This window comes from Primulina eburnea, chromosome 1 (assembly GCF_022965805.1).
Source record: "Primulina eburnea isolate SZY01 chromosome 1, ASM2296580v1, whole genome shotgun sequence".
Lineage (NCBI taxonomy): Eukaryota > Viridiplantae > Streptophyta > Magnoliopsida > Lamiales > Gesneriaceae > Primulina > Primulina eburnea.
The window spans coordinates 3,673,533-3,689,051 of record NC_133101.1 but is presented as its reverse complement, the minus strand read 5'-3'; the positions used below and the strand labels follow the sequence as shown (position 1 = coordinate 3,689,051).

At 34.1% G+C, this 15,519-nt stretch overlaps 2 protein-coding genes and 1 long non-coding RNA gene across 15 annotated transcripts; 2 read left to right on the top strand and 1 right to left on the bottom strand.

The window, feature by feature from the left end:
- Positions 1-325: 325 nt before the first annotated feature.
- On the bottom strand, positions 326-1,324 carry LOC140810395 (uncharacterized). Its single transcript, XR_012113254.1, has 3 exons — positions 1,188-1,324; positions 595-1,088; positions 326-508 (listed from the first exon to the last, which is right to left on the bottom strand). It is a non-coding gene; the product is annotated as an uncharacterized lncRNA (long non-coding RNA).
- A 3,132-nt stretch (positions 1,325-4,456) lies between these two features.
- LOC140820959 (glutathione hydrolase 3) lies at positions 4,457-11,289 on the top strand. Of its 8 annotated transcripts, none has more exons than XM_073181368.1 (10): positions 4,459-4,597; positions 5,717-5,791; positions 5,944-6,015; positions 7,742-7,875; positions 8,260-8,591; positions 9,109-9,627; positions 9,713-9,951; positions 10,033-10,297; positions 10,537-10,674; positions 10,758-11,289. In XM_073181368.1, exons 4-10 carry the CDS (start codon positions 7,779-7,781, stop codon positions 11,019-11,021), a joined length of 1,854 nt encoding a protein of 617 aa, XP_073037469.1. In that variant the 5' UTR covers positions 4,459-4,597; positions 5,717-5,791; positions 5,944-6,015; positions 7,742-7,778; the 3' UTR covers positions 11,022-11,289. The 8 variants fall into 8 exon arrangements, with proteins under 8 accessions (XP_073037538.1, XP_073037469.1, XP_073037808.1 ...); XM_073181652.1 differs by having other exon boundaries at positions 4,465-4,597; positions 7,752-7,875; XM_073181486.1 differs by having other exon boundaries at positions 4,487-4,621.
- LOC140821360 (uncharacterized protein C12B10.15c) lies at positions 4,495-15,390 on the top strand. 6 transcript variants are annotated; one of them, XM_073182023.1, is made up of 7 exons: positions 12,236-12,343; positions 12,807-12,872; positions 13,583-13,643; positions 14,244-14,451; positions 14,526-14,618; positions 14,809-14,978; positions 15,080-15,390. In XM_073182023.1, exons 4-7 carry the CDS (start codon positions 14,298-14,300, stop codon positions 15,128-15,130), a joined length of 468 nt encoding a protein of 155 aa, XP_073038124.1. In that variant the 5' UTR covers positions 12,236-12,343; positions 12,807-12,872; positions 13,583-13,643; positions 14,244-14,297; the 3' UTR covers positions 15,131-15,390. The 6 variants fall into 6 exon arrangements, with proteins under 6 accessions (XP_073038266.1, XP_073038026.1, XP_073038124.1 ...); XM_073182090.1 differs by having other exon boundaries at positions 12,752-12,872; XM_073181862.1 differs by lacking the exon at positions 13,583-13,643.
- Positions 15,391-15,519: the final 129 nt, after the last annotated feature.

The following is a 15,519-nucleotide window of genomic DNA, read 5'->3' as shown; positions in this document are numbered from 1 at the left end:
TAGAGGAACTATATCAATGGAATGAAACTTGTGATAAACAATAGAACAACTGTAATTTATAACGTGTAGATAGGTGTTTCGATAAGAGATTAGGTCGAAAATATTTTTGTAAGTGTAGACATTACAGGCAAAATCCATAGTTAAGCCATGCATTTAAGTTGCACATGTTTGTGTATAATAGATTTAAGGCCTAGGAGGTTTAATCTCACATTTAAACTACCATTAAAATATCTTTAATTTATTGAATATCAGCTATTTTTTTCCCAAACGACAAACGGGCTATATCTCGACTCGATTTCGTCATCAAAACATCAACAAACTGTAGAGCACATTGAATCATCAGCCAACCAATTACATCATGTGCCACAATGGTTTGAGCAAGATCTCCACCAAAGAATTTAACTAAGACTTCATTATCAAGATCACTAAGTTCTACCACTATGTGTGCCCTCAGTACTTCTTTCACACCTGTCAGGCTTGATACTGTTCTTAGTGCCCGAGCATCACTCTGCATCCGTAAGTAAGAAACTTCAAATAGGTATCATACGTTAAACAAGCAGTATCGATGTGTGTTCAATCCTCAATCGCCCTCACCTGGTCAGCATTTACATCTTCGGCGAGGACAATTATAGCACGGCTTTAGAAACAGATACCAAGGAAATCTCTTACACCTAGCTTGATTAATAAACTCGACCATTATATGATCAATAGTCAAAACAGCCACACACACACACACATGTACATACAACCATAGATTTCAAATAGCCATTGTCAGTTGAATTCGTAAATTCTTGGATATCAAATTAAGTATGAGTCCAAAAATAAGCGAAATATGAGTAAGCTATGGAAGAAAAACAAGAAATAGCACCCTTTTTTCGAGTCAACTAACATAAGAGGGCCTCCACTTCTGCATATCACTGATGTTCTCTAAACTGAAATTTCATCTTAGCAAATGTCAAGCTCCATATCTTCTCTGTCTTGTTCATCCATAACAACCACTATTCCTCCATCCAAACTCTCATTGGCTATGACAAGTTGATTTAACAATGGTCTCTTTCAATACAATAGAGCTTGCCACTCATGGCACTCTAGCAACAAGATATAACAAAAATTGAACAACAGGATGCCTATAAAAATTAAAAAAAATTATTTTGTTGTACAACATTTCAGAGAGTGGGTATACACACCAACTTATCACTCCACCCAAGGATGAGAGTGTGAATTTGCTCCACGGCTTCACTTTTTCCTTTCCTGAGTGAGTCAAACTTCTCAGAAATAGCATCAGAAACAAGGCCAAGCATCATTGCAAATATAAGCATCCCACCAAAACTAATGGAAACAAAAACAAGCCGAGAACCTTTGCCTTTGGAATTTGCATGATTCCCTGAGTCAGCTACATAAGGCCAAGAAAGCCAAAGGGAAGCAGGCAAGCAGCTAAATGGTCATCAGTAACTTCAAAAAGCGCTAATCCACCAAGAGATATCAACAATAAAGTAGAAACTAACAAAGCAAGAGGCTTAGCATAAGGTTCAGATATGGATACTGCAAGCACAATCCTAGAGAAACAGTTAAAACGTGGGCTGAAAAAGAAATGAGAAATATTATGAGGTAAACCATTTTTTTGTTAGATAAAACTGAACCTTAAAGCTCCCCCTCAATCACTACAAATTTTAAAAAATAAAAAATTCCAATCACTTGATGTTTCAAGAATAGCTCATAATCATATAAACCACAAAATCCATTCCAGAAATTCAGAAAGCCAAGGAACAAGCACCTAAATTTCAGGAAATTTATTTGATACAGGTTGGAGCGTGGAGGTGTTATGCCGGGATGGAGCCCGCCATGAGTATTGGGGCGCCTCGTATGTAGCAGAGTGAACGAACTGCCGAGCGTCCCACCTTCTGCATCATCTACCGAATCCAAGTAATGAAACGCCTCCCCGATTTCTGAATCCGATGAAAGCTAAAGCACACCCTTCTTCCTCGTACTCCTCTACTTTTCGCTCATTAGTTGGCATCTTCGCACCGTGGGTGAAGCTTTAATTGAGGATTAATAGTATAACACTCTGTTTGTAGCTCTTGGGTAGAATCTTGAATCTGGAGCTGTTGGTTGCAAGCGGCATGCGGAATATGAGCGACCTGAGGTTTCCTGATTGCACGAGTTTGCGTACAGGGACGTAAACTATCCAAATCATCTGTGAGTATTTGAAACATGGTTCGATAAAAGTTCGTTCGATCTCGTTTAACGAGGTTCGTTAAGATAATTAAACAAAATTCAAGTTTTATAGTATTCGGCTCGTTAGCTCGTGAACATGTTCATTGGTAAGTTCATGAGTAATCTTTTAGATAAAAAAAATAATAGTTTTGATATTTGATTGATTGATTGATTGTGCATATTATTTATGAATATATAGAAAAATCTATTAAATATATTTATTATAATAAATTTACAAATTTTAACAAGAATAGTATATTTTTCTTTAAATATATAATTTATTTTTTGATTAATTTAATGAAAATTTAAATGTATAATTCATATTTATTAAGTTTGTTTAGGCTCGATAAAAGGCTTGAATAAGCTCGTGAGCCATGGATATATTCATTAAATAAATCTCGAGCTCGGCTCGATTTTAAACGAACCAAGCTCAGACATTAAAGAGTTCGTCTCGGCTATAACTAATGCCCATGCGAGTAGAGTACGATTGGCAGAAAACAATGTCACCCAGATGGAGTCGAAGAAGAACGAAGAGAAAAAGAAAACCGGTTGCAATAACCCCTATACAAGCGCCCTCCTCTTGACAGCACAATCGCTTGATTTGTTGGAGAAAGCAACGTAAGACGCGTGTTTTTATTTTTTTTGACCGGGACCGACCGAAATTTGCCCAAAAAAATTTATTCGTGCTTTTATATATATATATATATATATATTATATACTAGTTACTCTGCACATGTAACGCGTGTGCACAATCTTTTTTATCATTATCGATGGACTAAAGTGAAATTTGACAAATTATGGAGGGACTAAATTAAAATTTGAATGATTGAAATAAAAAAAATTAAAATAAAAGTGTATGTTGAAATTTAAAAAAATAAAAAAAAAGTGTAATATTAGTATAATGAGTGAGTCTCATGCGAGACCGTCTCACGGATCTTAATCTGTGAGACGGGTCAACCCAACCCATATTCGATATTCACAACAAAAAGTAATATTCTTAGCATAAAAATAATATTTTTCATTGATTACCCAAATAAAAGATCCGTCTCACAAATACGACCCGTGAGATCATTTTACACAAGTTCTTGCCAACTATCATATAAGGCAGGGGCGGAGTCAGGATTCAAAATTACATGGGGCTGACTCCGTCCCATCTGCATTTCATAAAATAAATAATTAACTAAAAAATTCAAATAAAAATATGTAAACATTGAATTAATGAAAACATAGAACAAGAGTATTTAATATTTAATACCTTCAAAAATATGGAGTTAAAACGCTACTGAAGTTGTGCTCTTCGATTCTTCTTAGAATAAAACTCATTAATTATTAAATCGTTATCAATTTTTTCAACCAAATCTCGTTCGATGTAGATTACCATAGAATCTCCGAAAAACTCTGCTTCCATCTTGTTACGAAGAGCTGTTTTAACAAGTTTCATTGCTGAAAATGCTCGTTCCGTTGTTGATGTAGAAACAGGGAGAATTAAAACAGGGAGAGTTAAAACAGGGAGAGCTGTTTTAACAAGTTTCCTGTTTTAACAAGTTTCATTATATTGCTGAAAATGCTCGTCCAGTAGATTAAATATTTTCAAAACTCCCACCTCACAATCAAATTTAAAAAAACAGGAAATTTGGATTTGAGAATTGATAAATACCTTTCTTGTGTTGGTTGGCCCTTGAGAATCGAGAGTGGAACCTGAGACTGGATTATTAGACCACTGGGCACTGGAGCTTGGAGGCGTGAGTGAATAGGAGAACCGAGAATGGGATTTGGGAATTGAGGGGTTAGGAGTCTTAGGACGTAAGGTTATAAGATATATATTTTTATTTTGTATATTATTATTATTATTATTATTAGTAATATTATTATTATTATTCCAACCATTTACCATGTTTGTTCTTTTTTTTTTGATAACTATGTAGCAAAAAATGAAAAATAAATAAAAATTAATGGGGCTAATAAATTTTTTTTTAAAATAAAACATAATTATTTTCAAAAAAAAAATTTAGGTGGAGCTGGAGCCCAACCCAACCCCACATATACCTCTGCCTTTGATATAAGGGTAAAAACTGGAAAAAAATATAATGTATATATATATATATATATATATAATTCTTGCACGTTTTATTACACTACCAATCATGCTACGCTGACTTGGAAAAAAAAGGCTAAAAATCATACGCTAATATCCTCCGTAGGACGTTAGCTCACTCTTCTTTGTGCTCTCCCACACGCCATAACTCCGTCCCAGTCCCTTTCTCCCTCTTTCTCTTCAAACAGACGAAAAAAGGAAAAGAGAGAGGCGCGAGAAAAAAAGGGCTGAAATCGTGGTGTTGTTTCTTGTTTGATCCGCCCAGATCTCCGTTCGGGATACACAAGGTGAGGAACGATGGCTGTTGTTTCGTTTTATTCCTTTTTTTATTTGTTTTACAGAAATGATTGTATTTCTGCCTGGTCTTAAATTTCTGGCTAAAGTGGTGGATTGGGGCAGCACACCACACACAATTGAATTCATTCAATGGATTACGACGTTATTTGCGAAAATAAAAATTTGGGGATGTTTGTGTTGGCCAATTTGAATTCATTGACTGGGATGGGTCGAATTTTGCATTTACTTGACGAATTTATATTCATCTCTTGAGCGTGTAATGATGATGATGATTATGTATTTTATTACATGAATAAATAGATTGATGAGAATGGATAGTTCACTGGATTGTGCTAGTGCTATTTAGAATTTGAAGGTTTAGGAGGCTAGTTCAGTGAAACTTTGGATAGTATTTGTTTCTATGGATTACATTTTGGTTTGAGCTGTTGAATATATATTTAAGTGGCATAAGTTCCCAGAAACGAAATCAGCTCGATAATTCTTTGGTAACATGGTGAGGTTTAAGTTGAATTTAGCAATGGAATGTGATTTCGGCTTCTTGACATAAATTTTGTGCTGCCCTTTTAGATGGTTCTGGAATATGTCATAGCTTAAGAAATTCAGTGGAGAATACTGCGTTCAAGTTTAGTGAAATATGAAGAAGTGAAAAAAAATGGAACTGATTTGGAGTTATATGCTATTTGTTGTGAGTTTTTGATCTTTGCTGCTCTGTTTTACGTACTAGGTCTGCGGCCCATTTTAAGCATGGAACATGACCAAAACACTTACAAGTGTTGAAAATGTTCTCCGCTGAGTTAGTGTTATGATCCAATCGTGGTCGAGTATTAAGGGAGTTATGCATAAAATAACGAAGAGTAGTGAAGCTGAAATTGAATAGAATTCACATGTCAAAATGTCAATTTGTTTAGTATTATAGCTAGTTTTGAACCTCTTGAGCTGATTTTTAGCAACAAAACAAGATTCAATATACTTTATAAATGAATTAGTAAGGTATAAAGTGAGTTTTAGAGATTCACACGTATCTGAAAATGATGTTATTGATCATTTAATGGTGTAAGGAGACTGGTTGTAGTAGAGTTCTAATGGCGTTAAGGTTCATGCAACATCAGGCTTTGAGTCAGGAACTGCCTGCCTCTGAACGGAGAGCTGAAGAAGAGCATGCCGAGTATAACGCTTTCAAGCTGGTTAGTGCATGGAAATTCATCTGCTCTTCTTCCTTGGATGTGTTTCTTCTGCATTCATTTTTGTGCTCTGACTTCTTTCTCATTGCTTCCAAATATCAGTAATCAGTTGCCTTGTATTATCTTTGAAATATTTATTTTCAATAATTATTTAGACTGCTAGTGAAAGAGAATTTGAATCGGAACAGAAAGCAACTGAGGCATCCACGGCATTAGCTAGAATCCAGGTAAAAATGGACTAATGAATATTAACTATAGTCATTATAAAGTAAAATCTTTATGATTTAATACTCGATAAAATAATAATCTCTCTGATTTCTTTATCCAGACTTGGGCCAAAATACTAAATTAATAAGATAATAATTTTTCAGAAAACACTTGTATAAAACTATGGTATCATAAATATTATAAATTAATAATTTTATAAACACAATTAGGACAATTTAGTAAAATATGATTATATTGTTGTTTGTTTTTTTAATCAAATTTAAATTTATTATTGTTTTTGTTTTTACAGTGAATTTGATTTGATTTGTCAATACAATGAATATTATTTAATTATTAAAAAATGAATATCACTTATTTATTTCTGTAAATATATATGTATGATCAATTTTTTATATATTAATTCAAAGAATATGATGCATGTATCGGTGAAATTTAATGAATTTTAATGCGATTAAATTTATGTTCGTTGAATAAAAAACATTTTAAAATAATACGTTATTAATTTATCGATTAACTGATAGAATTAATAATTCTCTGAATCAATGAAATTTTATGGTCCTAATATTATTAATTTAATTTTTTTGTAACCTATTAATAGGAGAGTGAAAGTCAAGATAAGTCATATTTTTAATTAAAAATAGAATTTCCACACATGATGATAATGCTAGATATGACCAACAGCACTTCATTAAAGTTTAAACCATGGTTTTTAAAATAGCAAGTTTTGGTCGTCTTTTCCGTTTTGGTTTCCATTACGAAAAACTAGACCAGGTACAATGTACTTGCGTTACTGCCCTGACTTTACCCAAGGAAAAAAAAGCAAGTGGCTGGTGTGTCTTAGAATTTGTAATTTGCCACGACGTCTATTTTGGAGGGAAGAAAAAGAAAGAAAGAGAGAGAGGAGATTGAACAACTAAATCAGATACCCAATATTGAACAGCTAAATCAGATACTCAATTGTTAAGATTGAAATTTGGACCTAACTCAACCCCAAAAGTTAGCTTAAGGGTGGATGATTGTCCAAGCTAATATATGTCACTCAAAGGTTAATTATCTAACTGATGTGAGACATTTAACACACCCCTCTCACGCCCAGGAATGAACATCTGGAGCGTGGAGTTTACAAATGACCCAATTATGGGCAGAACGGGTGGCCTAATTATAGGCAATCCAACACATAACGGTGAAACCCGGGCTCTGATACCATGTTAAAGATTGGAACTTGGACCTAACTCAACCCCAAAAACTAGCTCAAGGGGGGAGGATTGTCCAAGCCAATATATGCCACTCAAAGGTTAATTATCTAATCGAGTTGGGACATTTAACACCAATTGTCAGAAATACTGAAAAAAATTCGTAATTGGAGGGAAGAAAAAGAAAGAAAGAAAGACAGAGAGGAGATTGAACAACTAATAAAACTTTCGGGAATATTTACCACATTTTCAAAATTTTCTGTCCAATAGCGAATTTTTTCAGTATTTCTGACAATTGGATATCTGATTTTACCCTTTATAAATACCGTATCTTTAAAAAATAAAAATATTTTTTTAAAAAATTTACTTGACTTTTTATTCCCATGCATTATTTGGCCAAAGAATCCAAATACGGTACGCTAGGCCCCAAAGGAAGATGACAGACACACTTCTTGTTCTACACTCCATAACTCGCAATCACAAAATATTCTGCCTTTCTTTTCCTCTGTCTCACCTAACTGTACACAAACAGACGACAGAAGAAAAGAGAGGCGCAAAAAGTATATTCCATGGGGCAGCAGGACTTCCAGGCTTCGCTTCTGAATCACAACAGAAATAGGAACAACTCAGCTTTATGTGTCGTTCTTGTTCTTTTAGCCATATCATGTGAGTTCTTATTTCTTTTCATTTTTTCCCTTGAAAAAGTTTGCTTTTGTTTAGATATTATAACTGGATTTTTTAGATCGATACGATGTAATTCTTATTCTTGTTGAATAAACGATAAGTTGACTGAGTAATATTCTAATGTTTCACCCGTCAGTCAATTGAATTTTAGTTATGAGATAAACGCGTGCTATTTATCCTTTGTCTTACAGCTGAGACCAATTATTATTTGATCTACATGAGCAAAATTGTGTTGAATGCTGGTTCTTGTATGTATTTATTTCTTCTACGTGCAATTTGGAAAATGGGGGATGAGAAATGAAGCCCATTAATCTAGATCATAATCAGATGAATTACCAAGTTGATTTGCTGTATATTCGATTCCAGGCATTGCTCTTAGAGGAGAGTTGAGCCTTTGGTCTGGAAAAGATGATCACAGGTTGAACGGGAGACTGCAGTTCAACAAAAGTGACGTCTTTGAGTCTCAGCTAGCAGTCGTCGCTGCTGATGATGGTCGTTGCTCGGAAATTGGTGTGTCGATGCTCGAAAAAGGTGGTCATGCGGTCGATGCTGCTGTTGCAACAGCAATCTGCCTTGGAGTTGTTAGTCCAATGTCTAGTGGAATCGGAGGCGGCGGTTTTATGGTTGTTCGATCCTCGTCATCATCTGGTGCCCTTGCAATTGACATGAGAGAAACTGCTCCAGAAGCTGCCTCACAGGTAGGGGTCTAATGTGCTGCTGACCCAGCACGTGATTATTCATAAGCTTATGAATTGAGATTTTAATGGTAATTATTATCTTTTATGCATGGAATATATATAGTATATTTTATATCAATTAAATGCTAAAAGAATGAAAAATTAAATCAAATTTGTCACCGTTTGTGAATTTTTTTTATTTAACGTTCTATTCATAACATAATGTGTGATGCCATTATTTTTCCAGTATTTTCAATCAAATCAACTATAAACTAGCACAATGAGTGCCTCAAGTTCAAGATCAAAATTTCATTAGCACACGTATGACGTTGAAAATTTTCTAAAGCTCTGACTAGTTTGAACCCCTCCCCCTTCACTGGTTCTGTTTTTCCTTATTTTCTACATTACGAAAAGTTGACGACTATAAAGAAAGTTATTTTAGTACATCTTTAATGGGAACTACTGTGAATTGGTATATAGTGTGTAAGGTTTCATCCATGGCAGCTTGATACTGATGAGTTTCATTTACATTGCATAGGACATGTATGAGAACAATGCAGTAGCAAAGTATCAAGGAGCTCTGTCCATGGGTGTTCCCGGCGAGTTAGCTGGGCTTCACGTAGCTTGGTTGAAATTTGGCCGGTTGCCTTGGAGGATTTTGTTCGAACCTGCGATTAAACTTGCGAGAAATGGGTTTACAGTTGGACCATACCTTGGTGCAAGCATTGCTAAAAATGTGGACAAGATAATGGTTGATCCTGGCTTACGAAAAGTCTATGCACCACGTGGTGAACTATTAAAAGTTGGCCAAATCTGCTACAATGTAGAGCTTGGTAACAGCTTAGAGGCAATAGCCAAACAAGGGCCCAAGGTTTTCTATAACGGAACGGTTGGTGAACAATTGATTGAAGATGTGAGGAATGCTGGTGGGATATTGACGATGGAAGACTTGAGAAAGTACCAAGTAAATGTCATTGATGCGGTGGCTGTAAATGTTATGGGATACAAGATATTTGGAATGGCTCCTCCTTCGAGTGGAACAGTTGGCCTTTCTTTGGTGGGTGTTATGCTCTATTTGAACCTTATAACTGGATCTGAAGATGTCTATATTTGATTACTATTTGATGATTGATGAATTATAGGTTCTGAATATCTTAGATAGTTATGGAACTCGTCGAGATGCTATGAAGGGTGCTCTGGGCTTGCATCGTCTTATTGAAGCATTGAAACACATGTTTGCTATTCGAATGAATCTTGGAGATCCCAAATTTGTCAGTATCAGTGATATCGTGTCTGACATGCTTTCTCCTTCTTTCGCAAAGATAATTAAAGAAAAGATATTTGACAATACCACATTCCCTCCTGAGTATTATATGCACAGGTTTTTCCTTTTTGCATCCTTCACTCAATCGGACATCATTTTTTGATATTAAAATGATTCTAAAATTATTTGTTACTTTAGGTGGAGCCAACTCAGGGATCATGGAACAAGCCACTTCTGTGTGGTGGATTCAGATCGAAATGCCGTGTCCATGACAACCACAGTGAATTATGCATTTGGAGGCGGTGTGCTCTCTCCTCGTACTGGCATCATTTTCAACAATGAAATGGATGATTTCTCTATACCGACTGACATATCCCCTGACAAGCTGCCTCCGGCCCCAACTAATTTTATTGCACCAAACAAGAGGCCGTTATCTTCCATGACACCCATCATTGTCCTCAAGGTAAGGTATATTAGACCATGTTTTCGAACTATTTTTCAGCCATGATCAGGAGTGGACCCAAAAATTTGTTGTTGGTTGATTTTATGTAATTTGGCTGCTTGAAATTAGTACTTTCACCAAATAAATTTTCAAATTTTGGCAATTCATAGTAGATTTTGTATGTAGAATTAGATGAAGCACTTTAATGTAATGAGACTCTGTTGTATGTGCTAATGCAATTTATTTGTAAACATTTATAGGATGATCAGTTGGTAGGGGTCCTTGGCGGCAGCGGTGGCTTGGACATAATACCTGCAGTTGTGCAGGTTTTCATCAACCATTTTATCTTAGGAATGGAACCTTTAGCGGCTGTGCAGAGTGCAAGAGTTTACCACAGGGTACTGCCGTATTCCAAATTTTAATCCTAAATTTTAGGAAGCATTTATCAAATTAAGAATTTAGTTAAATATTTTTCATCCAGCTGATTCCAAACATAGTGTCTTACGAGAATTGGACCGTCGTGGATGGCGAGCACATCGAACTTTCTGAAGAGAACAAGCATTTCTTGAGAGACAGAGGTCATCAACTGAAGGCAAAAACAGGAGGGGCAATCTGTCAGCTTGTGGTTCAAAATCTAAACAAAACAGCGAACTCGGGTCGGAAAATGAGAAGCGACAATGTCATTCGTGGAGTACTAACGGCTGTCAGTGATCCAAGGAAAGGTGGATGGCCTGCAGGGATCTGATCCATGCTCCCATGAAATGCAGTATTTTTATTGTTTAATTCATATAAGAGTGTTGCAATAATTGTGTTTCTTTGTAAATATCATTAAATTTCCTGCAAGGGGGAGTAATATTTAGGTAACATGGGCTTAATAAGAATTGGTTATGTATTTTTGTTTTTCATGAACATGAGTCTATAGCTCTTGGTGGCGCATATGATCGTAAACTTGTAATATTCTCTTGGAACCATGTTCCTAAATCGAGAATTAGATTTGGTATTCATATTGTGTATATGATTTTTGGTTTTGTTTATGTTATTTTAGCTTCTGTTTATTGGATAAATAAATGTTTTATTAGTTAAGAAACCAAAGAACATGTGTGTTTTGGAGTAAAAAATAGAAATATGTGTGTTTGGAAAAAAATAATCAAATTTGGTTTTTGATTTTATTTATGTATTCTGTAAATTACATTGAATAAAAGAAATAAATGTTTTATTTGTTAAGAAACCTAAGAACATGTGTGTTTTGGAGTAAAAAATATTTTTGATTAAAAATAGAAAAAAAGTGTGGAAAAAGAGAGAGAGTCAAATTTGGTTTTTGATTGCATTTATGTATTTCTGCAAAGTGCAAATTACATTGAATCAAAGAAATAATGTTTTGTTTTTTGAGAGATCAAAGAACGTGTGTGTTTTGCAAATGTTTTTTCTTCTCTAATTTCTAAATTTTATAACCTTCAATGCCCAAAACTAATTTGTTCAAAATTTGGTATTAGTTTATTTAAAAGGTAAAAATTAGACATGTAAAAAAAATTAAAATTATTAGATGGATCTATGGGTGTTCAAATTTTTTTTAAAACGAAAAAAACCGTAAATCAAAACTGAAGAAACCGAAAACTAAACCGAAACAAAAATCGAATTTTAAAATTCGGATATAAATATTAAGATCGAATTTTATATAGTTCGATTTCAAATTAAATTTGTAAAAAACAAACTGACAAAAAACTATAAATTTATTAAATTAATAATTTTATTTTATTTAGATTATATATTTTATGAGATGATATTTACTGAATTAAGAATATTTTTGTTAAGTTTTAGTATTGTTATTTTTTAAGTTATTTAAGCTTATATTTTAAAGTTTAATTAAAAAAATAATATATTATATTTTACCTATCAATTTAAATAATTTTCAAAATGGAATAAATCCAAATGAAATAATCGAATATGGGTACAATTAGGTTCAACCCTACCCATACCCATACCCATCCTAGTTCCAACACTGGAGGGAAAATTGGAGGAAGCTAAGGGGAATTAATCCGTCTAATTTTCCATTTCGAAGCTTGCAAGGTACGAGAATCGCGTTTCGGTTTTGCTATTTTTCTTATTTCTGTTCAAATGGATGTTTGGGTAAACTGGTTTGCTTTTAGCAAGAATTAGTATTCGAATGGTTCATGAATTTCATGGGTTTCGTGAATTTTCATATAGATCATGTATCTTGGATAAATAAAGCTGATGACATGGTCTTATGATTAGGTTTAAATTAACGAGGATAAGGATGCTGTGATTAGACAAAAGAAAGCTTCCAATTGAATTGTATTTATCTTGCAATAGTATTGTTTTGCTCATTTACTAACATCTTAGAAACATGGATACAGTATAATTCGTTCTACCCTTTCTTGATTTTGACTTGCAATTTTATTCTTCCATACAACTATGCATCAGTCTAGTTTAATAACTTTTTGTTTCATTCTCAAGTTATGTACTTTGTAATGCTTCGTATCTAATGCGGCTGCAAAGACATCAATTTCAGAAACTGGACTTGGCATTTCCTGATGAAGTTGAACCTTATAGAGAGATACGTTGATCATCTATAATTGTGAGTTAAATTTATACTTTGGTTCATTTCTTTTCTCACATGATGCTAAGTATGAAATTGTTAAATTATTATACGATGTTTTGTCTTTTCCTCAATTTTAAATTTTTTGGGTATTGGTTTTGGTGGAAAGTGGAAACATAATTATGAGGGTAACTATCTTGATCTTATCTTCTTGGTTAAATTTTTATTTGTCTCCGACACTATTCTTTTGTTTGAAGTATAATTCCTTATTTCTGTATCAGAATGATTTGGAATGATGGTTTAAAGCATAAATCATGGTGTATTTCAGTAGTAATTAAAAAAAAACTATTTTACTCTATGTGCTATTGCATCATTCTGTAACATTGTTTTACTTTAAATTCTGCATATTTCAATTATTCAACGTAGTCGTATTATTAGCTTCCTTTCGGTTAAATGGTACATTGATATGCTTGATGAATTTGATTGATTATTTAAAATGTTATGGTATTACTCTTGCATGAATGTTCAGGTTCCATGTTTAAGTGTCTATTATTTGTTTCAATATTAAAAAAGATGATGCTACTAAATCTTGTGTTATTTGTTATGTTTCACGTAAAAATCATTAGGAACCAAATAATGTCTTTCTTTCTTCTTCTTTTTTTTTTTTTTTAAATTTGAGACTTTATTCTTATTAAACTTTATTATATGGATTATTAACTTACTCCAATTTTGATTTCACCTCTTAATAGGATGCTGCGACATCTACTATTTTGGATATATTGGAAAGTAAAAGAATAATCTTAAATCCAGGTTTTCATTCATGAGCTTAATAACATCCAAGATCATATCTTAACTTAGTTTCTTATAATTGTTTCGAATGATCCTATGCTATGAAAAGCCTGATTTCCAAATGTGTACTTCATGAATTGTTTCTATTTCTATAAATTACGGCTACTTCTTTAGTATTGTGAACTGATTCAAAGAGTACAAGTGACGAGAACTTTTTGTATCATATCTAACTTCAGTTAGTGTTTTCAAGCACATCTGTTCTTCAATGTTTTAGTCCTGTTATTATCAGACTTGCATAAGCTACTTTTTGGACTATATTCCAATAGTGATGTAGCTGGAAAAAAAATACAAATCAAACTGCGATTACAAAATTCGCCTGTCACTTGGATTTTACATAAACCCACAAACTTTAATCATACATTATTTTTTGAGTACTTTTACATCATTATGACATAATTTTTAGTCACAAGTCATTAAGTAGGATAAGAATGACCGAATTTGGTTTTTTTTTTTTTATCAAAAACATTATACCGCAGTCTAATTATATTGTTTTACTTGAAAAATTAAGTGTTGATGTTGTCATTTAGTTCATGTGTGCTGTGATCATTATTTTGTCACAAGGTGCGGGGAGAAAGGGATTTTCCTAGAGAAATACCTAGTTCTATCATTGAACGCATGGACAGCAGGGATGAGAGGTCCACTATTGATCTGAGACGGGATGGGAAGATTGTGATGGACCTGACGGGGAAGATGCATCAGCTGCCCTGCTGCATCAAGTACAATGGCGCCACATCTGTTTCTCACTACTTCAAGCCCAAACCCTCTGGAGGTATAATCTTGACACTGATGCACTGCGCACAACACCTGCCTTGTTTCCTGATTTTGAGATTGGATGACTTGCAGAAATGGAGGTGGATGGTCTAAGAGTGGAAGAGGCCTATTTTAGAGGAAGGAAATTGCATGGCACCACCATTTCCCTTCCCCAGGGCTATTCTGGTACTTGTATAATCACTCATTTTGGATTTCATTCTATTGTTTTTTGTTCAAGCAGCAAATGCTGATCCTCCATCTGCAGGGACACTAAACAATGATGACCAAAGCAATATTACTTTTTTTATATTTAAGCGCGGAGCCTGTTGAACTGTACTGTTTTTATGCGATTTGATTTAATTTACTCAATTTTTAGGGTCTATCTTGGGGAAGAAGAGTTCTGATAAAAATGCAAACAGTTCAAGTTCAAACTGCTGGAAGACATGTGCTACGTTTGAAAATTTAACAATCTGGAATCATGATGCCGTTCCCTCAAAAGAAGACGCTTTTTTGCGTGCCCTTCACTGGTTTCCCATTGCACAAGCGGTAAGTTCCCTGTTGATTTGTTGACGATATTCTTCTTCTTCTGGGCAGTAATTTTCTGCTAGTTGAGTCATGATGTAAAACGGTCATCTTCGTGAATGTAGCTGCATCAACCAGTCACTCTCGAAGATGTTGAATCCACATGCACCAATTAGGAGCTGCAGCTGCTTGACCAGAACCTTTTACGAACCGAATTGTAACACATTCCTGTCGTGCTAAAGCATTGAAAGTTGTCTCATTTTGCTAGGAGAATTTATTGTTTGCACAGGATGGAATTTATTTATTAATTTTCTGTTGTTAGCTCATAGCTGTTGATTGAAGCAATTGATCTCTATGAATAGATCGTTTCATGTTTCCTTGTTTAATTTCATATTACTTTAGATCGCATTCGGATTGAAAGATTTGAATGGATTTACTTGTCCATGCATTGCATAAACATATCATACTTTTAATTATTAAAAAGTGCAACTATCATCGGCTCAAGGTATAAACAAATTAAATAAAATCGAATATGGAGAAAAATTTGAAGCTAGACTTACATTCC

Excerpts from the sequence above, each read along its gene's own strand:
- LOC140821360 (XM_073182165.1), top strand. The coding sequence starts at position 14,298 with ATGGACAGCAGGGATGAGAGGTCCACTATTGATCTGAGACGGGATGGG. Across the intron at positions 14,619-14,808 it reads CCTTCCCCAGGGCTATTCTG|GGTCTATCTTGGGGAAGAAG; the intron begins GTACTTGTATAA and ends CTCAATTTTTAG. Across the intron at positions 14,979-15,079 it reads GGTTTCCCATTGCACAAGCG|CTGCATCAACCAGTCACTCT; the intron begins GTAAGTTCCCTG and ends TCGTGAATGTAG.
- LOC140820959 (XM_073181437.1), top strand. The coding sequence starts at position 7,779 with ATGGGGCAGCAGGACTTCCAGGCTTCGCTTCTGAATCACAACAGAAAT. Across the intron at positions 9,628-9,712 it reads GAACAGTTGGCCTTTCTTTG|GTTCTGAATATCTTAGATAG; the intron begins GTGGGTGTTATG and ends GATGAATTATAG. Across the intron at positions 10,675-10,757 it reads GTGCAAGAGTTTACCACAGG|CTGATTCCAAACATAGTGTC; the intron begins GTACTGCCGTAT and ends TTTTTCATCCAG.